The sequence below is a fragment of the Hippoglossus stenolepis genome, chromosome 2 (genome assembly GCF_022539355.2).
Source record: "Hippoglossus stenolepis isolate QCI-W04-F060 chromosome 2, HSTE1.2, whole genome shotgun sequence".
NCBI classification, from domain to species: domain Eukaryota; kingdom Metazoa; phylum Chordata; class Actinopteri; order Pleuronectiformes; family Pleuronectidae; genus Hippoglossus; species Hippoglossus stenolepis.
Genome location: NC_061484.1, coordinates 368,598 through 395,793, shown reverse-complemented (window position 1 = coordinate 395,793; position 27,196 = coordinate 368,598). Strand labels below are relative to the sequence as shown.

The window sequence follows — 27,196 nt, the reverse complement described above, 5'->3', positions numbered from 1 at the left end:
AAGAACCCAGGTCTTCCCAAACACTCATGGCCAAATTGTTCCTCCTCTGTGGTACACACTCTCAGCCGACTTAACCTTTTCCTATTGAAAGCTATTTTGTATGTTTCCAGTGCAAACTTCTAATGCTTCCTTTTTTCTTCTACGCCTGTCTCAAGCTCACAGGTACGCCTGGTCAGTCTCAACCAGCCACAAGGTTGTAAACTGCCTGCCTCAGTGCTTTAATTAAGAGACTCTTGTTTCACTCACTAACCAATGCCTTTCCCTGTCTGCTTTTGGGTCCAGTTTTAAAACAAAACGTAACAGAACAATCTGGCCAACTATGGACCCGGCAACTAACGTCGCCCAGCTCAGCACCCACTGGGATCAAATAACATCCTAGTCACCCAAGAGGCCACTCCCTCTCCACGCAAGGTATATGCCCTTGATGGTAGACTGTTGGCCCAAGTCACTCACCAGACTGACAAAGTGAATCTTATTCTGTCAGGCAATCACCGGGAAAGAATCGGATTTCTGGTCATTCCCTCACCTCATGCCCCTATTGTGCTTGTTCAGCCCTGGCTTAGGAAACATAACCCCCCATATTGAATGGTCCTACTGTTCAGTAACAACAGGCCCTTTTGTTATTCGCACTGCCTACAGTCTGGTCAAGCCCAGTATCCCAGTATCCACACCAGTGCCCCTGACATCACGCTCGTTTCCCCAGAGTATCACGACCTTGCTGAGGTTTTTTCTAAAATTAAAGCTCAAACTCTGCCTCCTCACAGGCCTTATGTTTGCGCATTGACTTGCTCCCTGGCGCCCCCTACCCCTACGCCTGTGCAACGTCTCCTGAGAGAGGCCATTGAGAAATATATTAACGACTCGCTGGCAGCCAGTTCCATAAGCCCTTCCTTCTCACCTCTAGGCACAGGGTTTTTCTTTGTGGCAAAGAAGGACAAGACACTCCTTGCATTGATTTTAGAGGACTCAAGGAAAATGGTAAAAAATAAATACCCTCTCCCTCTAATCGACCCAGCCTTGGTGCCTCTAAACCAAGCCACAGTCTTCTCCAAACTGGACCTTAGGAACGCCTACAACCTTATCCGGATCCATAGAGGGGACAAGTGGAAAACAGCCTTCAACTGCCCCCTGGGTCACTTCAAATAACAGGTCATGCCCTTCGGACTCACTAACAGCCCAGCTTTTTTCCAGGCCCTTGTCAATGATGTCCTCCGTGACATGCTGAACCGTTTCCTCTTCGTCTACCTCGACGATATCCTGATCTTCTCCCGGAACATGGAGGAACACATTCAGCACATATGGTTAGTACACCACCTCTGGGAGAACAAGCTGTATGCAAAGGCAGAAAAATGTGAATTTCACGTAACATCTGTGAGCTTCCTTGCTTTCAATATCGAGCAGTGGCTGGTGAAGACAGAGCCCGTCAAGGTTCAGGCTGTGGCAGAGCGGCTTACTCCCACTACCCTCAGGCAGTTACAGCGCTTCCTGGGCTTTGCCAATTTCTACAGAAGCTTCATCAGGAACTACAGCTGGGTGGCATACCCCTCGCCAAACTGACTTCCTTGGACTCCCAAGGTAGAGACAGCTTTTCTCACTCTTAAGCAACTTTTGACTCGTGCACCTGTGCTGATTCATCCTGACCCCAAGCTGCAGTTTGTGGTTGATGTAGATGCCTCTGATACTGGGGTAAGAGCGGTCCCGCTCCCCCAAAGATCACAATTCCGTTGCCTTTTTCTCCCATCGTCTCTCCCCTGCAGAGAAAAATTATAATGTAGGTAATTGGGAACTCCTGGCGGTGGTGTTGGCTCTGGAGGAGTGGCGACATTGGCTGGAGGGAGCCGAGCAGCCATTCATCGTATGGACTGACCACAAGACACTTTCCTACCTGCGCTCAGCTAAACGGTTGAATTCTCGCCAGGCCCGCTGGGCCTTGTTTCTAGGCCATTTCAACTACACCCTTACCTAACGTCCCGGAACCCGCAACACTAAGCCTGATGCTCTCACCTTCATCCGGCAGAGGCTCTGGTGTCTTAGGACACCCGTGCCTTTGTGTCCGCTTGCTCCATCTGTGCCCACAGCAAGGCTTCCAATCAGCCTCCAGCTGGTCTCCAGTGCACCCTACATGTACCCAGCAGACCCTGGTCTCACATAGCTGTGGATTTTGTAACTGGTCTGCCACCATCCCAAGGTAACACCATTATATTAACCATTGTTGACTGGTTCTCCAAGGCTGTCCACTTTGTCCCTCTCCCTAAGTTACCCTAAGCCACAGAAACTGCGGATCTCCTCACCCTCCATGTTTTCCAGCTTCATGGTATCCCATCGGTCATTGTATCAGCCCACAATTTTCACAAGTATGGAAGGCCTTTTATCGGGCGCTGGGGGCTACAGCTCCTCTGGATATTACCCACAAACCAACGGTCAGACGGAGCAGGCTAACCAGGAACTCGAGTCAGCCCTTCGTTGCGTCTGTGCCCATCATCCTGCTTGCTGAAGCAGTCAGCTGCCCTGGGTCGAGTACGCACACAACTCCCTCACCAGTTCTGCCACAGGTGTATCCCCTTTTATGGCTTGTCTGGGCTATCAACTCCCCTTGTTCCCTGTCCGGGAGGAGGATGCGGCAGTGCCATCTGTTCAGGCCAACCTCCGCCGTTGCCAGCAGGTCTGGAAAGAGACTTGGTCCGCTTTTCTGCCCGGAACCAACGCCTTGCTGACCGTCACCGTGCCCCCGCTCCAGCCTATCAACTCGGTCAGAAGGTGTGGCTGTCCTCTAGAGATCTACCTCTTCAGGTTAATTCTCGAAAATTGGCTTTCCCTATTAACCCCTCTGCCATCAGATTAAAATTGCCTTCTTCCATGAAGATCCCTCTCACGTTTCATGTTTCTCTGCTGGAACCGATCACGAACAGTCCACTAAGCCCTCCGGCCACTCCCCCTGCACCCACCAGAGTCATCGATGATGTCTGGCGAAAGGGCCGGGGGTTCCAATTCCTAGCTGACTGGAAAGGATACGGTCCGGAGGGATGCTCATGGATCCATGCAGCCTTATCCTGGACCCTTCTCTCATCAAGGACCTATACTGGGCCCATCCTGACAAGCCTGAGGTGCCAGGAAGCGCCCGTTGAGGGAGGGGTCCTGTCACGGCTCAGACTGTTAGTCCTGTGTTTCCCTATTTTTTGTGTTCCTCTCCCCGTGTGTATGTGTGAAAGTGGCAGTCCTGGCACCTGGCAAAAGTTCCCCACCTGGTTTCAATCTCCCAATCAGCAGCCCTACAAGAACCCCGGTCTTCTCTTCACTCTTCACCAGATTTTTCAGTCTCCTCAGTGGTACACACTCTCGGCCGATCTACATGTCTAGTGGATTCTATTTTTGTATGCTTCTCGTGAAACCATCTAACGCTATTTTTCTTCTGGGCCAGCTCACAGGATAATCTGCTCAGTCTCAGCCAGCCACCAGCTAGTTATCTGCCTGCCTCAGCTCTTCATTGAAATAATCTTTTTTCACTCACGAACTCATCCCTCTCTATGTCTGCTTTCGGGTCCAGTTCAAAATGAAACGTTACAAGTAGCGTCTAACACTCTCCAGAAAAGAACCTTAATATTTTGTTCAATAAATAATGAATAGATATTTGATAGTGAATTGATTGATAACTAAGAGAGGCTTGCAGGGGGGTCCACTCAAATAAAACAGTTCCCAACCAGGGCAAGAGGCCGCAAACAGTGAAGAAAAAAAAAAACAGGGTGAACACTATTGTGTGTTTTAGCAAATTTGACTTGAGTCCTGTGAAATGAATCTGACCTAATAAAGTGTGTAGAGTTAAGTAGAGTTAATGAGTGTATGCCAAGGTTGGCAGTACAGAGTGAGTGTATGCCAAGGATGGCATATGAAAAAAGCGCATGATTGAATAGCTGCAGCTGAAACCAAGTAACGGTCGAGTGAGATACAGCCTGACTGCATCTGTATTGGTGGGGATAGAACGCGAAAGTAGTTCATATACTGAACCGCTTAGGGCTCAAAGAAATGGTTCAGTGAGCAACAGTGTAGTTGGCACACCTAGTATTTATACTCGTGAGGCAACCCACGACTATGAGCAAGGATAAACTTCTAAACTGGTTACCAGTGAGACTACAAAAAAGTAATCCATTGCATGAAAGTTTAGACTGTAACTCAGAAAATTTTGCAGTCACTAGTCAGAGGGCGCCTCTAATTATACATTGCTATTATTAAAATAACTTTAAGTAATAAATAAAGGAGATAGGAGTTAAGTTAGGAGTGAAGGCTGAAGTTGTTTCTGTGTCAGTGAAGTGATTTAAAAGTAGCTGTGTGAGTCAGCTGACTGTGTGTCTGTGTGTGTATGTGAGAGTGTGACGCAGATAAGGAGTGGGATGAAAAAATAGACATTCCAGAGGTTTAAAGTTTCAGCGAACAGTTCACAATATAAAAACGCTAGACTAAAAATTTAAGTTAGTTGAACTAAAAAAGATTAAAATGTAGTTAAATACGCTTTAATTGCAGGAACATCACTAAAGATGTGTCCAGAGGAATCAGAAGATGTATGTTCACAGGTTACACCCTGAGTCATCAGTGACAGCCAGGAAACACTGGATGACAACCATGAAAAGTGTGGTGACTACTGGAAAGACAGTGACAGCTCTGAGAGACGGCAACCAGGGCAGAATCTGTGTTGTCTGTGAGGAGGACTCCCAAACAAAGCTACGATTAACCCAATGGAAAAACACCCCCAGGGGTGTCCGAGAGGGGGGGAGGATGAGCAGTCCAGTCGGAAGGACATAATGCTAACAAACCCAGACAACGATTACGAGTGAACAGTGTATATGTGGCAAAGTCTGCAAGAACAATCGCGGCTTGAAGATCGACCAAGCAAGAATGAAGTGTATAGTGGGAGCAGGAGCAGCACAACGCACAGGTGTTCAACCTGGTGAGACGCAGGAGGAGCCAGGCCAGGAGACAACCCCATAGAGCCTGGAACCTCCAAGTGTTGCAAACTAACCCCTCTAGCAGCAAATCCACCAGGAGGTGGATCAAATGGCATGCAGCTAACATGACTGCACATTGGAAACAGTTTGATGATGATGTTGACCAAATTCTGGAGGCAACGGTGAAGGTAGAGGCCGATGGGAAGCTACAAGCCATGACCACCAGCATTACCAGCATCTCTGCTGAACGGTTCTGAGAGGAGGAAAAGAAAGGTTCCGCAACACCTTACACAAGGAACCATAGAGCCGCGGCGATCCACAACCTCAGGCAGGAGATGAAAGCACTGAAGACCCAGTACAAGGAAGCAGGAGAGAAGGAGCGCATTGGCTTGGCCCAGCTGATGTGTATCCTTCGAAAGAAGATCAGGGTCCTCCGCCGGGCCGTGTGGCATCGGAGGCGGCGGTGCAAAAGGGCCCGGCAACGAGCAGCCTTTATCGCCAACCCCTTCAAGTTCACCAAGGAGCTGTTGGGGCAAAAGCGCAATTGGAAACTGGTCATATCATGTCCCCAGCAAGATCAATTTCAGGATGAGGGTCTTTTTGGGAGCAATAACATCAGGCTGGCACTCTCCCTAGCCATGAACATGCTCACAAAGTCCGCTGAACCAGAGTGCAGATGGCCCAGAATGAAATCCGCTCAATGGCAACCACCTATCAGGGCATTCATGGATGACCTCACAGTCACCACAGAATCAGTCCAAGGCTGCGGACTGTGGATTCTTCAGGGGCTCGAAAAGCTGTTGGAGTGGGCCAGGATGCGCTTCAAACCAGCCAAATCAAGATCCATGGTGCTGAGAAAAGGCAAGGTTGAGGACAAGTTCCTATTTAAAATCGCAGGCACAGCCATCCCAACCCTCACAGATAAGCCAGTCAAGAGCTTGGGCAAAGTTTTTGACAGCTCTCTGAGGGACACAACATCCATCCAGTCGACCTGCACTGAGGTGGATGGTTGGCTGAAAGCTGTGGACAGGTCTGGCCTACCTGGGAAGTTCAAAGCCTGGATTTACCAGTATGGCATTCTTCCCAGAATTCTGTGGCCCCTCCATGTCTATGCAGTCCCATTATCAACTGTTGAGAACTTGGAGAGGAAGGTCAGCAAGCCAACGCAGGGATCTAAGTGAGGACTGGCAGGAAGTGGAGGGCAGAGGAGGCTGTTCAGGAAGCTGAGGCAAGGCTACGCCACAGGAGGCTGGTGGGAGTGGTCAAACGAGGCCGAGCTGGGTTAGGATCCCTTCCGACTCCCCAAAAAAACATCATCAGAGGGAAGGAAGGGTGCCGTCTAGTTCAGGAGGAGGTAAGAGCAGCAGTGGAGGAGATGAGATCCAGCAAGGCGGTGGGGATGAAGCAACAGGGAGCTTGGATAAGATGGGAGAATGCGGTTGAGAGGAAAGTGACCTGGAGCGAACTCTGGAAAGCCGAGCCTCACCGCATCAAACTTCTCATCCAGGCAGTTTATGATGTGCTTCCAAGCCCATCAAATCTACATGCATGGGGCATAGCAGAGTCACCAGCATGCCCACTGTGTTTCAAGCGAGGGACCCTGGAACACATCCTCAGCTGCTGCACAAAAGCACTTGGAGAGGGACGGTACAGATGGAGGCATGATCAGGTCCTGAAGAACATCGCTGAAGCCGTCAGCACAGGACTTGAGTGGGCGAGGCAGTGCCGACCCTCCAAGAAGTCCATCGTCTTTGTCAGACTTGGAGAGCAGCCAAACCCCACCAAGAGGCCATCATCTGCAGGTATCCTGACCTCGGCAAGGGACTGGCAGCCGTTAGTAGACCTCAGGTGGCAGCTGGAGTTCCCCAGCCACATCGCAGCCACCACCCTGCGACCAGACATTGTCCTTGTGTCTGAGTCCGCCAAACAAGCTGTGCTGCTGGAGCTGACAGTCATTGTAAGATCAGTTGGAAGAAGCCTTTGAAAGGAAGCGCTCCAAATACGCCATGGAGTCAGAGTAGCCATCTTGACACAAGCTGGGGTCTGATCAGCCCCAGCTGGGTCACCTGAAGGAGGGTGTATGATGTAATAAACCCGTTGATTCCAGGAACATCACTAAAGATGTGTCCAGAGGCATCAGAAGACATATGTTCACAGCTATAATAAAGACAATTATGTGTTGAATGTCCTTCTGGAAATCTAGACATTTAGGCAAATTGCTGAGTAATATAATTTTCTGCACTGTGTGGTTTGTTCAAGAGTTTTTGCTGAACTATAACACCTGATGCTGCACTAAGTTTGTAATATCATGTGCTGCTTTAAATTTAGTCGGTTAAGGCTGATGGCCATAGTGAAACAATGAAACTTTCTGAATACAGTTGCTCTACAGTATTTCATTTCTTATGTTTTTTGATTCTTATGTACTTTTACTAATTTAAAGGATCTAAATACTTAATTCAACACTTCATTGCACATTTTATTCATTCCCTCAAGCATATCACACATAACCTAATGTATCTGAAATCCTTCACTTCTAAACTGTTTTACAGATATTCAAAACTGGATGGCACATAATTTCCTTCAGCTGAACCCAAAAAAGACAGAAATACATCAGATTGCTACCAACTCCTCACACACCGAACTCACAAACATGCTAGGTCCTTACTCCCATCTCATTACTCCTCAGTGTAGAAACCTTGGTGTTATATTTGACAACAACCTCACTTTGAACAGCCACATAAAATCTATCACACAGTCATGCTTCTTTCAACTCCAGAAGATTTCTAAAATTAAGCCTTTTCTCTCTGCCAAAAACCTAGGCTAATCATTCATGCATTTATATTAACACGGTTAGATTATTCGCAACTCCCTTTTCTCCGTCTGCAGCACAAAATATCTCTCCTCACTTCAGCTCATCCAAAATGCAGCTTCCAGGATTTTAACAGATACCTGAAAACATGAACATATCAGCATAGTCAGCATACACTCCCTTGCTTTTTCTGTTGTTAATGTATGATCCTCCATTCAGTGTAATTTCTGTTAGCATCTTCGGGGTGTGGTTCTTTGTCTGTTAATTTCATACTGCTGTATCAATATACTAATGCGAAATGCCATCTCTAACCGGTTTGTGCGTTCTTGGCGACTGTAGCAATATGGCTGTGGGAGCACAACGCGCTTTGTTCTCAACAAATTATGCAATGTACATCTGTAAAGATTTTAAACTTGAATAATTCGTTCATCAAGTTCTGATGTGTGATTTAAGCGTTCCCTTAATTCTTTTGAGCAGTGTATATAGGGCTTATTCTAATGTAACAAAACACTTTTAGGGTTGTTACACAGTTGCTATTGAACGCCTCTAAGACAAAAGAGCTCATCATTGAATTCAGAAGGAAGAAATCTGACCATTTAAAGGGGACATAGCATGCAAATTCCACTTTGTTAGTGCTTCTACAGGTTAATGTGGGTATCTGGCATGTCTACCAACCCAAAAACTCTGGGAAAAAAACACTCGCGCGTTTTGTTATGGTTCCTCTAAGTCAGAAACGTCATGCTTGAGCGACTCGATTGAGCTTCCTGGGTTTTGTGTCGTAACAAGGCACTGGAAGTCTCCCTACATGGTCTTGGCCCCGTCCCCCCCCCGGGTTGCTCGGGCACGACCTCTCGCTCTCCCGTGCGTGAGCTGGAATTTGTGTCAGCGCCACACAGCAGCAGTGTGGAAGACTTCCGCAGTGTTCAGCACTACTGTACCAGTGGGACAAACACACCGAGCCCCCCCACTCGTTATGCCGGGTTACACCGGACGCGGAAGCGCCGCAGCGAGGCAGCGCAGCGCCGTTCTCCAGCACGCAGCCGCCTGGCTGTTCACATGGGACGTGCATTTCTCCGCGCTGGTCAGCCCCATAGACTGTATATATAAGGTCAGCCCGCGATTCTGCTTTCTCCGCTTGTTGTTGTACCCGTGGAATGTCGGGGTTCGGGGTAAATGATGGTCTTCATAGCCCCCCACCCCTCTCTTTCTCTGTCTGTCTGCTTGTGTGCTTGTAGTGGATGGGCAGAGGGGACATTTAATTATGTGATTGGGAAAATTAAAACTCCAGGACAACAGAAGGGGAATACAAAGTATGGGATGCATATTTGATCATTTATATCATATAAAATATGTAATTTATATCGTTTAAAATCATGGGGGGAGAGGGGGGAGGGGGGAGCTGGCTCATTAGCATTTAAAGGAACAGGCACTCAAAACAGGTCACTCTGTGGAGGGCTGTTTTAGACAGGGTAAAAAGGGTGCTGTTTGAAATGATCCTTGTGGTATTTTGACCAAAGTATGTTACAGACATTTCATTAAGACCCCAAGGAACCATATCAACTTGTGGTAAAATGGGCATGCTATGTCCCCTTTAACACGAGTAAGAACATATGTTTGCTGATACAATATATGCGTGGAGTAAAAGTGAATCGTACCTAAAAAATATATCCATTTAAGTAAAGTACAGATATATGAAAAATTGACTTACGTTCAGTAAATGTACTTTATAACAACCCACCACTGTACTGTTTTGCATCATACAACAGTTTAACACACAGATCTGAGGATATCATGAACTTGTTCTTAACTGGGAGATTAATGGGTTTTTACTGAGGACAGCAGCAGCAAAATGAGCGACAGTTTATCTTTTATTACAGGATTTATAAATAATGCAATTACTATTTTTAGTAATAAAAACATAGTATACTGTATATTCAAATTCACCCCTGAATCATCAAGGTAATGTCCAAACTAGAATGTAATAATGTAATTCAAAGTTTATGAAGTTTAATGTAAAATTTGTAGAATCTTAAGGAAATATCTAATGGAAGTATGTATATGATACGTACGTCCTACCAGCACAGTTCAGATCCATCATAAAAATCAGTCCAAACTGTGACCAGATCAACATGAAATATGAAATGGATGGACAAGGTCCTCAGAGGATGAACGATAATAAGCTTTCCTCTGGTGCCATTGCCAAAGGTTCCACTTGCACCAACCTTTTTGGTAAATCACAGTCGTAAAAGCATATGTATATAATACTGAGCCCATTAAAGCCCACTGAAAGTGAGCACACATTTGAAAATGATTTACTTAGCTTTTCTTTGGCATCACCCTGTGAACTTTATCATTTTTAGCCCCAGTACTGGCAATGTTTGTAGAATATGAGGTTTTATTACTTTGGCAGCTTTTATATGTGAAGTGTGCAATGAATTGCATGCCTGGCATTTAGAGAACATCTATATTACGATGGTTACATTATTATCTCTCCATTTCGGCCCACAATCAAAACTGTAACTATAAACTTTAGCAAAACAGCCTTCAGTGTGTAAATCTTAATACGCTGGTTTGGTGTCTGTGTGTATGAGGTATGTTAATTCAGACAGCCCACTAGGGGTCAGGGCCTGTGAGGCAGTAAAAAGCTACTCTCTCTGTGCTCATTTCAAATGCCAGTATAGCTGACGACATAACAGATTTTGATGTCAGACAATTTGTATGTAGTTTACAGAGACAGTGATTGTAAATTATTTTATTATTATTTTATTATTCATGTCATGTTTGTGGGCCACAAGAAAATACTTTTTTGGGTTGCCTGATTGTGTAAATGAGAACAACTTGTAACCATACACACACACACATATAATGAATAAGTCCCATATCAAACTATACCACTGGATATTTTTTTTAAAAATCTATCAAATCAGCTACAACTCTTACAGTAAAGTCATGTCTGAGGTGGATGAGTTTTAATTACGATAATTATGGAATTATTAAAAACAGTTTTTAGATGATCAAAATTCAAATGCCGGTCAGATGCAGTTCAGATGTTAACCCCAACAGCAGCCAGATGTTGTCCTGAATCAGTCTGCGGTGTGTTATAGTGAGACAGATTAAAGCGCTGCACTGTTCCTTGAGCAGCAGCATGGAGTCCAGTTTGTCCAAGCTCAAGCAGACATGGGTTCATAGGTGTGGAAGTGGATTCCCTTGGAGCAGGTGATCTTCATCACTGCTCCATTCAGACTGGAGTCCATGATCAACCTCATCATGCCCTCTGCTATCAGTGAGGGCCTGCACATAAGCACAGAGAGGAAGAGGAACATGAGGCTGAGATTATACACACACACGCACGCACACACACAACACAAAGTGAACAATAATGTATTTCCAAGGGAAATGCATCTTTGTTAAAAGAAATTGTGTTTATTTACATATAGAGAATGGAGGCACATATGGAGATGATTTTGCATGCTTTGTGCAAACTGACAAACTCAAAGCTGAACACTTATGATGGATCACTGATGACAGACGTTAACGCCAGGTCAGAACAGGGTCTATGGATGTGTGTGTCAGGAGGTCATCTGGCCTCAATTTCCTCTGACAGTAAAATACTTCCTGCTGCACGGTTTTAACTTTTAAATGTTTCCCAAGAGCAATAAGCACAGAGCACAGTTTGGTCACATAATCTGATCAATGCTCAGTATCAACTGTATTGAACCCTCATAGTAAAGTAATAGTGACCTTTGACACATTATACAATTATACTTTGTTTTATTAGATTTTCGAAGCTTTCCTGTTATGTGTAGTGCAAGAATACACATTTGTCTTCTTTCATTCTCATTCAGAACTGCTCCAAATTACTTAATCATAAATAATCATTCAACAGCCAAATGAACTCTGGAGCACTATGTAAAAAGAATGTAATGACAACAGAGACAGAGAAAGGCCAGAAAGTAGCAGAGGAGCTCTGACGTAACTGTGTTTGCAAAAAAGTAGAAGTAGTTCAATAGCAGGAAGAAAAAGAAACACACAAGGAGAAAAAACAAAAACCAAGTAGGAAGAGTAGTTTATTAGCACACATCAGATTGATCTTGACATGTCTTCTCGCTGACGCACATGCACCTTAGGCTTTTTTGACCAGTTACTGTGAGGCATTAATCAAGCTGAATAATAGTTGTAGCAATTCATCACTTTGGTCCAGACTGAACTATCCAAACAGTTTGAGGGTCAGTTACCATGACGTGACGTTCATGTACCTCTAGATGAAATGCATTAAATATGATCATGTTGCACTTGTCCAGTTCTTTTGTTTTACCAAATATCTAGCAGAACTAAATACACTGTTCATTTTGTTTTTGGAATCAATTAGCAAAAGTTTGCATGCTAACATGTTAAACTGCGATAATGTCAAATCACCAATCTGCCCAAGTACATGGCTGTTGAGTCATACAGTGATTCATCTGGTTCATGAATACAACAGACTTTAAAATTATAATTTCATGTCATAAAGTTAAGCTCGCTTTATATGTGTATGCCTACAAATGTTTTTAACAAAGGTTCTTGGCTCTCAACATTGCATAAAAGTAATTTTTTCATTAGACCATATGTCTTGGCTACTATTTTTTAGTATCCTCAGCTCCGGTGACGGCTGTGGTAGGAGACAATATATTTAAAATCTGTCTACTTGTCCCACTCTATTTAACACAAATTTGGCTCAAATCTTTACTTGCACCAATAAAACCGAATTTGTTAGATTTTGGTGGTCAAGGATCAAAAGGTCAATGGATAAAGCTCCCTGTGACATCACAAAACACATTTTTGGCCGAATGTCTAATATAATTAAATGACGAAGTGAAGATTTTTTGAATCCAAAAGGTCCGAGTTCAACCATTTTTCTGTTGTGAACTGAGCCTAATAATTTCCCAACTTTTTAGAGATTTTTTGTTTTTTAAAGATTTTTATTCAGCACAGCTGTATCACACAGTGAAAGAAATTAGGCTTCTTGTTGTACCTCACCACCATCAACACAAAATCCCACTATTAATTCAAAGCACTGTTGTCCCTGTAAAATATATTGAGTCTGCATTAAAGTTAAGAAACAGAAGGAAAGTAGACAGTGTTGTGTTAGTCAATGACTCACTGTAAAACTCCAAACTTGTGCATGCTGCGTTTGAAATCATCCTTGAACTTGACAAACTTGCCCATGTTGTCCTCATGTTCCACCGAGTGCAGCAGAGGTGTGTCGACGAAAGCTGGACACAGGACGTTGATACGAACACCGTAGTTACCCTGAGTGGATGCGTCCTGTAAGGACATGTGGAATGAGCTAAGGATCTGCTACTGTGTGTGTGTGTGTGTGTGTGTGTGTGTGTGTGTCTTACTGCCATAGCTCTTGTAAAGCCGATGACTCCATGTTTGGTAGCAGTGTAGACAGGCTGATGAGGAGAATGGAGGAAGGCTGAGGACAGAAGAAAACAAACACCTCAGCAAAAGAACTAAGACTCAGTTAAAATAATTCAACTTTGTTTCAGATATATAGTGTTTTTTGCCCACCGCAAGTTTTCCTGATGTTATTCCTTAACAAGGCAAATAATCCAACTGCATCTGCTTCCGAACAGCAGCCTTACATTTCAACCACTGATCCGCTCATATTTCTCACAGCTGCACCAGAACATCTAAATCTACAGGTTTTACAGTCACATGTTTAAGTAAAATATATCTGAAATTAGTGTTTCCAGTCAAGCCATGGATGGGGTATTTAATGGTATTTGATATATGGTGCTTTAGAATAAATATTTATTTCTGAAATGTTCCTGTTTTCTGAAGTGTTGAGTTTGTGGGCCCTGTTCCTTCAGGACAAATGAATGAGAATTTAAGAGTTTGTCTTTAATTTTACATGTGTTTCAAAGCTTAATGCACAGTGACAAAAAGTGACAAAAACAGATTTTGTCATGTTTGTGTATAGAAACTATTCATCCTGTATATGGACAAACAGTATTCTTAAAGATCACATGATCAGGAAGGGGTCCTCCTCTTCCAGAGAGTTCATGTTGCACAGCAATATTTCTACAGTGACCCAGTACAGACAAACCAAACACTGGCTCTATAGAGGGTCTTTCCAATTTATATGTGATGTAAAGGGGTCACCCTGGATTTTCCCTTACACACTTGGAACGAGGGGTAAGAAAAGGGGTATTCGGTTGGTTTCACTCTGCACCATCACTGCTGGATGCCAGTGAATTCTCTACATGTATAAATATATAGAGACAGGGGTGCAGTAGGTAGCACAGTTTGCATGTCTCTGTGTCTGCACAGGTTTTCTCCAGTTATTCTGGTTTCCTTCCACAGTCCCACAACTATGAAGCTACATACTGGAAGTGTTGTTGCTGTTGTTTTCTCTCATCTCTGCACTTTGGAAACAAGTGAAGTTGTGCCTCTACTCCACATCTTGTATTCTTTACTTTTAGCTCTGCTTTGGTCTTCATCTACCCCTGACAGAACTATTTTTGCTGTTTAGCTGTGTTTCACTATGTTCACGAGCTTGTCACTAATCAATCAATCAATCAATCAATCAAATTGTATTTGTATAGCCCATATTCACAAATCACAATTTGTCTCATAGGGCTTTAACAGGGTGTGACATCCTCTGCCCTTAACCCTCAACAAGAGTAAGGAAAAACTACAAAAAAAAACCTTTTAACAAGGTAAAAAGAAGGTAGAAACCTCAGAGAGAGCCACATGTGAGGGATCCCTCTCCCAGAACGGACAGAAGTGCAATAGATCCCACGTGTAATGGAGAACATCAGCAAGATAAGGGTATTTGCAGAATTGATTAGACTAAACACTTTGTAGCATAATGGAAGGTCAATGAATTGATGGAATATTGTCAGTAATGGTCGAGTATCGGAGGAGAAATATTATATATCAAGCAGTCTTGTTGTAATCATAGTCCATGGTCAGCAGCCACCAAGATCATGATCCACCATGCCACTATAGTCCACAATCATTGTCCACTGCCGCCATTAGGATCCACCATCAGCTGCCACCTCAATCGAGGTCCACCACCACTATCAGATACCAACACAATACAGGATCTGCCATTATTATCACAATCAGCCAGCTAGATACAGGATCCGCCATTATTATCAAGTTCAGCCAGCACGATACAGGATCCACCATTACGATCAGGATCTCTGATACCTGAGCCACCATCATAATCCACGATGTGGCCGCAGCCGCGGCCCTGGATCTGCGGACGATAAGGCAAAGGGACTCCGGGGAAGAAGTCAAGTCAGTAACATGTATTGATGAGACATTAATTTCTTTGATGTGATAAGGAGGGAGAAGAGGAAGGAGAAGCTGGGATGAGAAGCTCCGTGTGTCATGTGTCCCCGGACATTCTAGACCTATAGCAGCATAACTAAGAGCAAGTAAGCCTGAATTCTGGGAGCGCAGTGCTCTAGTGGGTTGATAAGGTACTATCAGCTCTTTGAGGTATAATGGTGCCATATTATTAAGGGCCTTGAAGGTGAGGAGGAGAATTTTAAATTCTATTCTAGATTTAACCTGAAGCCAGTGTAGCGAAGCTAACACAGGAGAAATGTGGTCTCTTTTCTTGGTTCTTGTCAGGACACGTGCTGCAGCATTTTGGACAAGCTGCTGTCTTTAACGACTTACTGCTGGAGCCTGATAATAAGGAATTACAATAATCAAGTCTGGATGTAACAAAGGCGTAGACTAGTTTTTCTGCATCTTTTTGAGAAAGGACATGTCTGATTTTTTAGATGTTACGCAAGTGAAAGAAGGCGGTCCTAGAAATTTGTTTTAGGTGAGAATTAAAGGACAAATCGGGATCGAAGATCACTCCCAAGTTCCTGACTGTTTCATTTGAAGCAAGGGCAATGTCGTCTAGCGCAGCTATATCATTAGATAATGTATCTCTAAGGTGTTTAGGACCAAGTATTAGAACCTCTGTTTTATCTGAGTTTAATAAGAGAAAATTGCGGGTCATCCAGGTTTTTATGTCGTTGAGACATGCTTGGAGTTTAGTTAATTGATTACACTGTTCAGGTTTTATTGACAAGTATAACTGGGTGTCATCCGCATAGCAGTGGAAATTTACAGAGTGTGTCCTGATAATATTTCCTAGTGGAAGCATATATAATGAGAATAAAATTGGGCCGAGCACAGAGCCCTGTGGAACACCGTGGTTAACTTTGGTGCGCACAGATGATTCATAATTAATTTGCACGAATTGGAATCGATCTGAAAAATAGGATTTAAACCAGTTTAGGGCGGTTCCTTTAATGCTAATTAACTGTTCTAGTCTCTGTAATAAAATTTGATGGTCAATGGTGTTGAATGCTGCACTAAGATCTAACAGAACGAGGACAGACACAAATCCCTGATCTGAAGCTATTAGAAGGTCATTAGTGACTTTTTCCAAGGCTGTCTCCGTGCTGTGATTGGCTCTAAACCCTGACTGAAAGTCTTCATATACATTACTTTCCTGGAGAAACTCACACAGCTGATTGGCTTCAACTTTTTCAAGGATTTTAGACAGGAAGGGGAGGTTGGATATCGGTCTGTAGTTGGCTTTGATTACAGCTAGTTTAAAGGACTGTGGTACATATCCTGATGATTATGAGAGATTCATTGTGTTCAGTAACGTACTATCAATTAGGGGCAGAATTTCTTTAAGTAAGTTTGTAGGAATGGGATCTAAGATACAAGTTGTTAGAACATGAGATTATTTTGGTCAGCTGATCAAGGGTGATCAGAGAGAAGCTGTCTAAATAATTGGTAAGATTATCAGCTGAGAAAGGGTATTAGTGCCAACTGAGGGCAGGAGATGGTTGATTTTATTTCTAATAGTTAAAATGTTATCATTAAAGAAGGTCATAAAGATATTGCTATTCAGGGATCGAGGAATACTGGGTTCGGTGGAGGTGTGACTCTCTGTCTGCCTGGCTACAGTGCTGAAGAGAAACCTGGGGTTGTTTTTATTTTCTTCTATTAATTTGGAGTAGTGGGCAGCTCTTGCTTTGTGGAGGGCCTTCTTATATGCTTTAACACTATCTTTCCAGGCTAGGTGATTTTCAACATGGTTGCTGGAGCGCCCCTTCCTTTCTAGTTTTCTTGACGCTTGTCAGTGTGTTGGAATTATACCACGGAGCTAATTTACTATATTTTACACGTTTCTTTTTTCGAGGCGCTATTGAGTCTAATGTTAATTGTAATGACTTTACAGAGCTATCGACAAGATGGGGTTTTTAAAGAATTTGTTGGTTATATCGACAGATAATACGGGTTTAAATGTAATTGGAATTATTTCCTTAAATTTAACCCTCAACAAGTGTAAGGAAAAACAACCAAAAAACTCTCTTAACAGGGGAAAAAACATAGAAACCTCAGAGGGAGCCACATGTGAGGGATCCCCTATCCAGAATGGACAGAAGTTCAATAGATGCCATGTGCTACTAAGAACGTCAGCAAAATAAGATTATTTACAACATTGATAACAAGAAACATGATGGAAAAGTGTGTCAATGTTTAAAGTATTTATACATAAGAAACTTTCTGATAGAGATGAAGGGAGCAGCAATGACAAATTAATTGAGGAGTCACTGTTAGTAATGGTATAATATAAGTATGCTTGTATGCTTGACATCCTTAGTTATACATTTTGTTGTTTGGATAGATTTTTATTTCCTTGGTTAGTACGACTGACTGCACACATAACTCGATGTGGTCTGTTATTACAGTTGATATTTCAACCAAGGAGCCATGATGAAACTCCTCCCACACTATACATCCTTAAAGCTTTTCTATACTGTCAGATAACTTAACTCTAATTACTTTCTTCTCTGGTTTTCTACTTTTCAGTTTAGACTTATATTTTGGTACCAGATGGACCACATTATGACCTCTGTGGTTTGTTGCTGAGTGGATAGTATCCAGTGTGTTTTTCAGAGTAAACAGGTGGGCTTTTGCAGGACAAACAGGACTGCATTTTATAGGGTTTATCTATTTATAGTTTGTCTTGTCAGTTTACCTGTCAGTGTCATAGCAATCCCTAGTGTGTTTTCAGTCAGTGTATGACCATGCTTTATTTTCTGTGATTTTGTTATCTTGCCTAGCATATTCTAATTGATCACCTGTGGGCAGAACTTGAAAAGACAGAATATAGACCCTTTACTGGAATTTTTCTTTTGGGAAGTCTGCATTTGGGTCCTCGCCTGTTTCTGCTTTACAGTGTAGTTGACATTCACACACATTCATACAGTACTTATTTATCAAGCATTTTGTCTATCAGTCAGGATCATTTTGGGGTTCAGTCTAAATCACCAACCCTTCTGTTAGTGGACAACCCGCTCCACTGCCCTAGCTCCCATAACAATGGAGGTGCTGCCTTCTGCAACAAACTCTGTTTCTCCAATACATAACCATTATTTCATCCTTCACTTTAAGTTTAAATGATTTGCTTTTGAAAATGTTAATGTCAAATGTGCAGCTGTGCAATTTAGGCAGTCAATAATTAGCCCATGAGTGACCTATCAGTTACACACGAAAGGCAACAAGGTCTAGGGTAGAGATGCAGTACATTTTTCATCTTTATGAAATATGGAACATATATTGAAATATTGCAATGTGGTAAGACTATCAATACGTCACGACACAAATAAACGTGCACTACAGGTGACCTTTGTGTGGTTCATCAACAGTTAAAAAGAAAAGGACCCTGCTTTCTGTTAGATGCACTTCATGTTTTCATACTTAAGAGAAGAATTTTGCTGCTGTATGTTTTAATGGAATTCCAAGATAAGCGTTGTTTGGTTACAGTCCGTGCTGTGTGTGGATGTTCTTGATTTCTGCAGGCAGACATATCACCTTGTAGATCTAGAACAGTTCAGCCTCTGGTTAGCAGACATATGGTAATCGTTTTTCACTTATATCACTCATGATAAAATCTGTGTGTGTGTGTGTGTGTGTGTGTGTGTGTGTGTGTGTGTGTGTGTGTGTGTGTGTGTGTGTGTGTGTGTGAGTGTGCTTTTCATTCCTATAACAAACAGACTTGTCCAAACATGGGCAAACATATTACAAGCATATTGTTTGGGGGAAAGAATGTGTATCTGTGTTGTGTGTGTGTGTGTGTGTGTGTGTGTGTGTGTGTGTGTGTGTTGTGTGTGTGCGCGTGCGTGTGTGAGGGTGTACGTTGAAAAGAGCAAAATAAGATTTTGAAGAAGCAGGAGCTTTTCCATACACATTCATATATGTGCACCATGATTCAGTATTTTCACTTACAGTGGACATCCACCAACCTGGAGTGGCTGATTTTTGTGTCATGCACTTCACACATAACATTAACTCAAAAAAGAGATGAACAGATTTCAAAAGAGCATTTGGAAAGTAGAAAATGTAACATTTGACCCTTGTCTTTGACCCTTGTCTAGAACTGAAGTGTCACTAAAGTTCATACTAAAGGTCATACTCAACACTGTCATTTTAATTTCGCAAATTCAAATGTGTTATAATTATTAAATATGAACATGGATTTAAAAAAATTGTGTATTCGGACATTTAACAAACTTCCAACAGCTTCAGTGAACAGTTTGCTTCTTTGTCATCTAATGGCTGAATATTCTTTACTCTGTAATTTGATACCAGTGAAATGACTACACTGCAGCAGGATCCTGAGTCAGAGGAAAGTGAAAATACATTTTCCGTCCTACCTTCCAACAAGGTTAGTCCTCATGGTTAATGTACAGTCATTTTTTTCTCCTACATATTGCCTTCCTCTGAAATCTGCAGTAGTACACTATTCACAATTCAACAGAACCATTCATAATGATATCTTGTAATAACAATGGAGACCATCCTATTACTGGAATGTGCAAATGGGTGTGTGTGTATGCATGGGTGTGGGAGAGAGAATATGTGTGTGACATTATATATCCATAGCTGCACACTATTACTGTACATTGCTCACGTCACTCCTCTCCAACTTATATGCACTGAGGCCAATTTCAAAGCACCACAGATCATTGTAGTGCTTTTGGACCACAGCTTGGGCAGTTAAATGTGAGGTATAGTTGCTGTTATTACCAAACACAACATAAATAAACTGACATAGAGAGAAAGCAGTGAGAGCCAACAAAAGTTATAGGGTCCACATTACACCTGTTTGTTTTCAGTCCAGCAAAATCAAATTCTGCCAAACTTTTCCTTCCACAGCCCGTTTAACTGACATAATGATTCCATCAAGTTCTGGCAGCAAGTCAGTATTTGTCAATGTGCTGTGAAAACACTTTTCCTTATCTTTTTTAGAATGTGCCTGCATAGAAAAAATATATAAATAATTTTTTTTTAAAAAAGTTATATATTTTCTTCATCACTGTAGGTTTTCTTGATCCATGCTACCACAAACAATCCAATACTTTGCTGCTTCACCTGATCTCACCTTCATTACAAACCAAACTGAGACAGGAAATGCCTTTACAGTTTGCATCTCTGTAAATTTGTATACAACTCAGATCTATCTGTATTAACATGACTTAAATAAGTCAATCCGAAGAAAACAGTTTGGTTTCCATGTTGTCTTTTAGTTCAAACAATGTTTACCTCGTCAGCTTGACTAATGTTATATGTGTCAAAGAAGGTTGATAACACATTCAAAATAAAAATCATTGTCTTTAATGGTTCAGTAAACATGGGAATACACATGTGTTAGTATATGTGTGTGTGTGTGTCTGTTACCTGCCATAGAGGATACATTAATAATGGTGCCTCCTTCGTTGCCATACTCTTTACTCATGTGTTCCAGTGCCAAGTAGGTTCCCTTTATAACAGATGTCTACAAAGATAAAGAAACAAAATGGTCACAGCAGGCAAATTCAGCATGTTAAGCAGGAAGTGAAACTAAAAGTGATCAATGTGTGAACTGAAAGGTTAAGGTATTTATACTTGTGTTTGTAACTCAGGACATCTGTTGCTAACTGTGATACTAATACTGTCTGCGAAGCAAGGTGCTTTTGTAACCTCCATACTAAACCTTTATGAGAGTATACTCCTTATGCACATCATTCCAAAAAACATGAGATCCATTTTTATCTAAGACAGAAAGTAAAGACTCCCCTTAATACTGGGTCACTTAAATGCGATCAGGTGTAATTTATGTAATATATTGTATGTGATATACTTAAACAAAGAAAAACTAAACTAGAAAGGATACTTTCTTAGAACACGATTCTACTTCTCCCCCAAAATTATTTTGAAAATTGATGTGTTCATTGGCTCATAAAAACAGGTCATAGTCACGCCAGGTAACCCGCAATAATGATTTTTATTAGTGTGTAAATTCACGGGTACTGGCACTGGTAAAAGTGAATTAAATGCAGGCGAATAGCAGGTGAGAACAAAACTATGTGGTTGCTGTAATTTTTTGCATCTATTTTGGAGGAGAAGCCTGGCCCATTATGAAGGTTAATTAGTTGGTTAGGATAAATAACTGTGTTGCTGAGCAACCAAGACCTGAACAATGAAGAACATTTAACTACTGTGACATTATTTCAACCTTTTTCGCCATTTCGCTATTTTAATGAAAACGGAGAACATGTTGTATGTGTCGTGAAGCCTCCAGCCAATTTGGACAAAATTCTAGAAGTGGTTTATTGGTGAAGGGAAACTGCAGCACCTGATTCAGAAAACTGCAGCTGTCCTGCTTCAGCAAGGTTCTAATATCATGTGATATGGTGGCATTCTGCAGTGTCTACGAAAGTTTCACAAAATTTCAAACCAGCGTACAATAATCGCAGAAGTGGATTCAGTCAAATGTACCTTGGGTTTGAATTTACACATGTAACTTGAGTGTCAAGCACAGTGAGGGAACTTTAGGCAAAGGGTTTTATATTTACATATGTACACAGATGTTCACAAAACCTCCATTCTTCCATGTCTGTGTGTAAACTTTACCACTCATATCATTTGTTTACACTGTCAATTTTTTGCCTCTGTACACATTTTTGAATCTGATGTAGATTGATTTTACAGGTTTATAAAGTCTTACTGCCATCTTACCAAGTTGACTTGTATGGTCTTCTCCCAGTTCTTTTCATTGTTAATGCCAGCATTATTGATAACGATGTCCAGGCGACCAAACTGGTCCACAGTTCTCTGGAAGGCATCTAGCACAAATAAAAGTCATTTGTGAGTAACTTTAGAAACTGACATCATAAGAGCTGAAAACCAGGATTTTCAGCTTTAGCCCATTTCCTGAAAACTCCAGACCAGAACTGATGAATTTCTCCACTGTTATGCAATTAATTGATCAAGATTGACTGTGGAAAGAAGGGCAGAGGGAGAGGCACATATTGTAATTATTTTTGCATAATCATGCTTTCACATCCTTTATATTATAATCTAGCAACTTTTAGCTACATTTCAGAGAGCCAATAGCTACTTCTGGTGAGATTTGTTTGGCAACACTGGAGGCAGTGTGCAAGTCGATGTGTCTGATGTATGTACATGAAATCCCAGAGGTGGGCACTCACTGCCAAGGCTCTTTGAACTATGCTGCTTGCAGTGTGCCCTTTCTGTGTATGAAACGTCCTACAGATTTTTTTTACCATTCCAAGCGCCTCCTCAGTGCAGTCTATGTACTGCAAATGGTAGTTACTGCATCCCCTGAGCAAGCCGCGCCCCCGCTGTGACCCCCTTCCTTTTTCCAGCTAGAGGACCAAAAATCCACCCTGCTAAACTCACCCAAGCAGTGTAACCTTATGCCGATTCTTTGTTTCAGTAACATAATGTTATATTGACACCCAAAAGAACCAATCAGATTTCAAGTGGGAGGTTCAACAACGAAAAATAACCAATTACTTAAGTAAGAGATGGGTGGAGATTCCCAACAACTCACGCTTGCATAAAAGATGATGTTTTCACTGATCTCTTTAGTCTGTCCAGACAGGCTCTGGTTTATTTTGGTTGCTGTTTGTCTTTATTTCTTCACAGAAGATACACACAGACTGTATGGTACTCTGTGCTGGAGGCTGTGCACCTACAGTTATGGTTTATATATAGATTTAATTGAAAATGAAAATAAAACTGAGGAGCTGCAATGTTTAAATAATATAATGAAATGAGGAATATTCGTGGAGAAAACCTTATATAATTGGACAGAATTTTGTTTTGTATGCATTCTGCAATCGGTGATCAAAACGACTTTTATATTTGTATTTTGTTGTGATGATGATATTTATATGTGCATTTAGTTTTGATGATGATATTGTGAATTGTATGTTTAACATGTTTGTTGTTCAGACTCCTGGACAGATGTGAGAAAGAAGAAATCAGGGGCTCAGACAATCATGGGAGGATTTACATCAAGTCTGGATTTTGTCACTAGAATAAAGCTGTTGTTTTTTTTATATTCTCTCCAGTTGCTACTTAAAAGGTTGCGTTGCTTTAAATGTTGCTGCCGCAAATAATTGTGGTACAGCATTTTCTCCTTTCCTTTCATAAAGGATCCAGTGTTTACTATGCTAAAGGAGAGAAGACAGAAAGCATAGAAGCTCCTTTCCTTGTCATTTAGAGAATTTCAACACCTCCTATTATTGGGCCCCTAAAATACTTCTGGGTCATTTCACTCAGTTATGGACCCTCATAAGCAAAATGGAGTATTTGAACACACCCTCAGCCATTCTGTTACAGTGTCCACTGTCTGCTCTTATTCCCCCCACACTGACATGGGCTGCTTAAGATTAGATGTAAGGCCTTTGCATAGCTTGGGATTTAAATACTCCAGCTGATACAACAGTCTGACTGGCATTCTGAAGCAGCTGTGTTTCAGTTTAAGCTTCTGAACCAAGCACTCTGATTGTCAATATTAGGTGTACCTAGGTATTTCATCTTTTTACTATGTAAAAGGAGAACCACATCATCATTGCTTGATGTTGAGTCCATATTTTCTGCCCATGGCAATTTTTTTTCATCCTTTTAATTTATTTGCCTAATCACATCATGCTTAATGTGACAAGTCAGATGCATCCTATCTGACAAAGGCCTATTAGGTAATATCTCAGAAACGCAAGAAGGGAATGTCTTCATGTTTGAAAAAAACATTCACTTGGACTCAAAGATGAATGATTAAATTGTGGTCGTCAAAGGTCAACAGTCAAAGACCAAGATAACTGTGACATGACAAAATACATTTTTGGCCACAACTCAATATTTCATATGCTAGTTTTTTTACAAAATGTCTCACAACTCTCTAATAGGATAAAAAATAATTTTCAATCACTGTGATATCACAACGTTCTGTTAAAACATCTATCTGGTCATTTTTTTTACCTCCAGGATTGAAGATTGTGACCATACCTTATATTTCAACATATAATGAAATAATGTCACTAATGTTAAAACTTTCAAACTGTGGGGAGGGTGTAGGGTGTGTTTTAAATATGTGGCTTCTTTGCAACACCATACATATTTGAGGCACCATCTACTGTCATGGCTATATTTCCTCCAAAGTCCTCACTACATATGTTATTAGTCTGATTGACGTGGATGTAACCTCCAGCCTGACTGGTTGACAAGACACAATTCTAGTTTCATTTAGGCGGAATCCCACCTAAAACATGATCTCTTCGTCCAAATGTTTTTTATGTTTCGTAGAACTTGAAATTCTTTACAAAAGAATGTGTCAGTTTTTCCATTGCTGTCTTAACAATGAGGCAAGATCCCTTCACTGCACACATATTTTGTTTCCTTGTGTATGCGGCTAAACTGACTTAAAACATGTCGGCCACAGACACAAAAATGGATACGCATTGTGCTCTGAAAGAATGAGCCTTCACCTCGTTATTTATCTCCCCATGTGGGCAGACAGACATGGCTGGATAAACAGCTGCAGGGAGAAACCTGAGGTGGTAAAACCTGCATGTGTCATCACCTACCGCATTCCACACCTGGACAACCCCCAATTAGAAACAAACACACTCACCTGCCTGAGACACACACACACACACAAACACACAGACATGCAGGCTAGCATGTACACACACACTGTGTCCATATCAACAGCAGTGCTATCACAAAGTTAGGAGCAACACCAAACAGCATTCCGCAGCCATTCGCCTGCAGGGATTGACTTTTTCAATGTCAGACAATGAAACCTTGTTCCTCTCTCTCGCTCTGTTCCCTGCTTCTTCTCTTCTTCTCTCACCCAGACACACCCACACACAAACACAAACACACACAACAGCAGTGGCAAAAGTGAAGAGCATGGAGCATTGTATATATCTATGTATACGTTGTGTGGTATAAGTATAATTTTAGCTTGACTGTTAAGGTAATGTTATGGTAAGAACCTCCTGCTTTGACAAAAGTCACAGATCATCCTTTTCAGTCTGCTTGACTGAGTATGCTGCTTTTTCACACCCTCTAACTGCGGCTGTCAACTCAAAGAGGCTCTCCAGGCTAAAGCTTCAAATGCTTGCTAAAAAGAGACCTGTGTTTTTGATGTTTTAATTCGCTTCATTCATCAAGAGGAAGCTTAAAAGGATTGGGATTAGTACAGCCTTCTTGTGCACAGTCATATTTCTCAGGTTGCCTAAGGAGTCATAACAACTGCCTGGGCAGCTGCCAACAAATCAACAAACTGAATGTGTCATGTCACTCAACAAGGGGTAGGTGATGTAAAGGCACCATTGTCATTTATCTCTCTTTCAAGTCCCATAGGCACTCTTACCTTTCAGTGAATCTCCATCAGACACATCACACTGAATAAAGGTGCAGTTGCCCTCTCCAAACTCTGCATCCAAATGTGTCTTGCACTCTTCACCACAGGTCTTGTTCAGATCGACCACAGTCACCTGGAGGATAAAACTCTGCTTGTCAGTCACATTTTTTAAATCACCTGCAGCGGCATGCTGAATGAGTGTAGGTTCTAACGATTGTGTTCATCTCTGCAGAACTTAGTGCTACAGCACAGAGGAGAGAATCCTGCTTACTCATATCATCTGCTGTGGTTTGACACGTGTGGTTTTGAACAGCACATGAGGAACAAAAAACAAGAATAATGACATGGTCATGTTTGTGCTTTGCCACAATTAGCCGGCTTTCACAGGGTGTGAATGAAGCTCACACCCTGTGTAAGAAGCTAATTTGTCTCCCTTAAAAACCTGTTTGCTTTGCCTTTGAAATACATTTTTCTTATATAATAGTTTGTATAATTTCAAAATAATTCCGTGGTCTCATTTTAAAACATTAGTAAAACTCAATGGATTCAGTTCTTGATAGCAGCATATGTGCTGGCCTTAAAAAACATAAAAGCAGGTCAACAGCCGAGCTGACATTGCTGGATTACTATTAGAACAAATGTGGTGATGCAGTAAAAATAAAACACAGGAAATATGATTAAATGTAATAAAGTAAAGACAATCACATCAAAATAGCCTGAAGCAGTGTTGCTGTAAAGTCAGTCAGTTGAGCTGCAGACAGCTCCAGTACACTGTAAATATTTTTAGTAAAGTTAAAACAGGCAACAGTAATGTTGTTCAAGAGCTGAGCAGAGCTCTTAATGTGGAACATGGTTTAAACAAACAGGCAGTAAAGTGAAAGCACCATTCGTTAAACTTAGCATTTTAATGAAGATGTTTATAAAGTCAGAGGATTAAAATGGAGAGTTGTAAGGGAATTTGGACGCTGTGGTACTGACCTTGGCTAAGCTGTGTAGCAGTGACTGGACCACGGCTCTGCCGATGCCCTGAGCCCCCCCTGTCACAAGAGCCACCTTCCCCTGAAGAGACATGATCCCAGCACAGCAGCAGCAAACCCCCTAACAGTTTGTCTTTCTCCTTCTCTGTCACACTTCACCTCTCCTGCTGCTTTCTCTCTCTGTGCCTCACTCACTCACTTACTCAGACTTTCCCTCTCTCTGTCTTCTTGCTCAGTCCTCCTATGTGTGTTTATGTACCTATCTGCTCTATGTAACACAATCAGACTTTCTCACCCCTCACTGTGTTTTCATTCTCTTAACTGGGCTGATTTCCCTCCCTCTTCCCTCCCAGAGAGAGAGAGAGAGAGAGAGAGAGAGAGAGAGAGAGAGAGAGAGAGAGAGAGGTAATCAAAGGTTAAGTAAACTGTGGGATAATAATTACAGGTTTTATCAAGATTGTTGTACCTGCCCTCCTGCCTTCACCTCATCTCTGAAATCTATCTGTGTTGACCTGAGAAGAAAGGTACTTGGATGCTAGCTTTATAAGAAGTTGTCAATCTCACATTCTTCTCTTCAACACAGCAATGTAAGCTTTTAATGTGTTTTCTGTGTGACTGCTGTTACACAACATGTTCAGTGATACATTTGACTAGGCGTCAGGTCTCTGCATGTTGATTTTGACACTGCTGAAATAAATGGAAACAACAGCAGCTAACTGGTGACTAAACATGGTCA

The 27,196-nt window shown here is 41.9% G+C and overlaps 2 protein-coding genes across 2 annotated transcripts in view; one reads left to right on the top strand and one right to left on the bottom strand.

Annotated features, from left to right (window-relative positions):
- Positions 1-27,196, top strand: part of wdr17 (WD repeat domain 17) — an 87,269-nt gene that overhangs the window by 59,871 nt on the left and 202 nt on the right. The window lies entirely within an intron of this gene.
- Positions 10,483-26,801, bottom strand: hpgd (15-hydroxyprostaglandin dehydrogenase). Its single transcript, XM_035170757.2, has 7 exons — positions 26,462-26,801; positions 25,493-25,616; positions 21,823-21,929; positions 20,503-20,599; positions 13,128-13,204; positions 12,887-13,050; positions 10,483-11,037 (listed from the first exon to the last, which is right to left on the bottom strand). Exons 1-7 carry the CDS (start codon positions 26,552-26,554, stop codon positions 10,914-10,916), a joined length of 786 nt encoding a protein of 261 aa, XP_035026648.1. The 5' UTR covers positions 26,555-26,801; the 3' UTR covers positions 10,483-10,913.

Excerpts from the sequence above, each read along its gene's own strand:
- hpgd (XM_035170757.2), bottom strand. The coding sequence starts at position 26,554 with ATGTCTCTTCAGGGGAAGGTGGCTCTTGTGACAGGGGGGGCTCAGGGC. Across the intron at positions 25,617-26,461 it reads TGCTACACAGCTTAGCCAAG|GTGACTGTGGTCGATCTGAA; the intron begins GTCAGTACCACA and ends TTTATCCTCCAG. Across the intron at positions 11,038-12,886 it reads CACAAGTTTGGAGTTTTACA|GCCCTCACTGATAGCAGAGG; the intron begins GTGAGTCATTGA and ends GCTTATGTGCAG.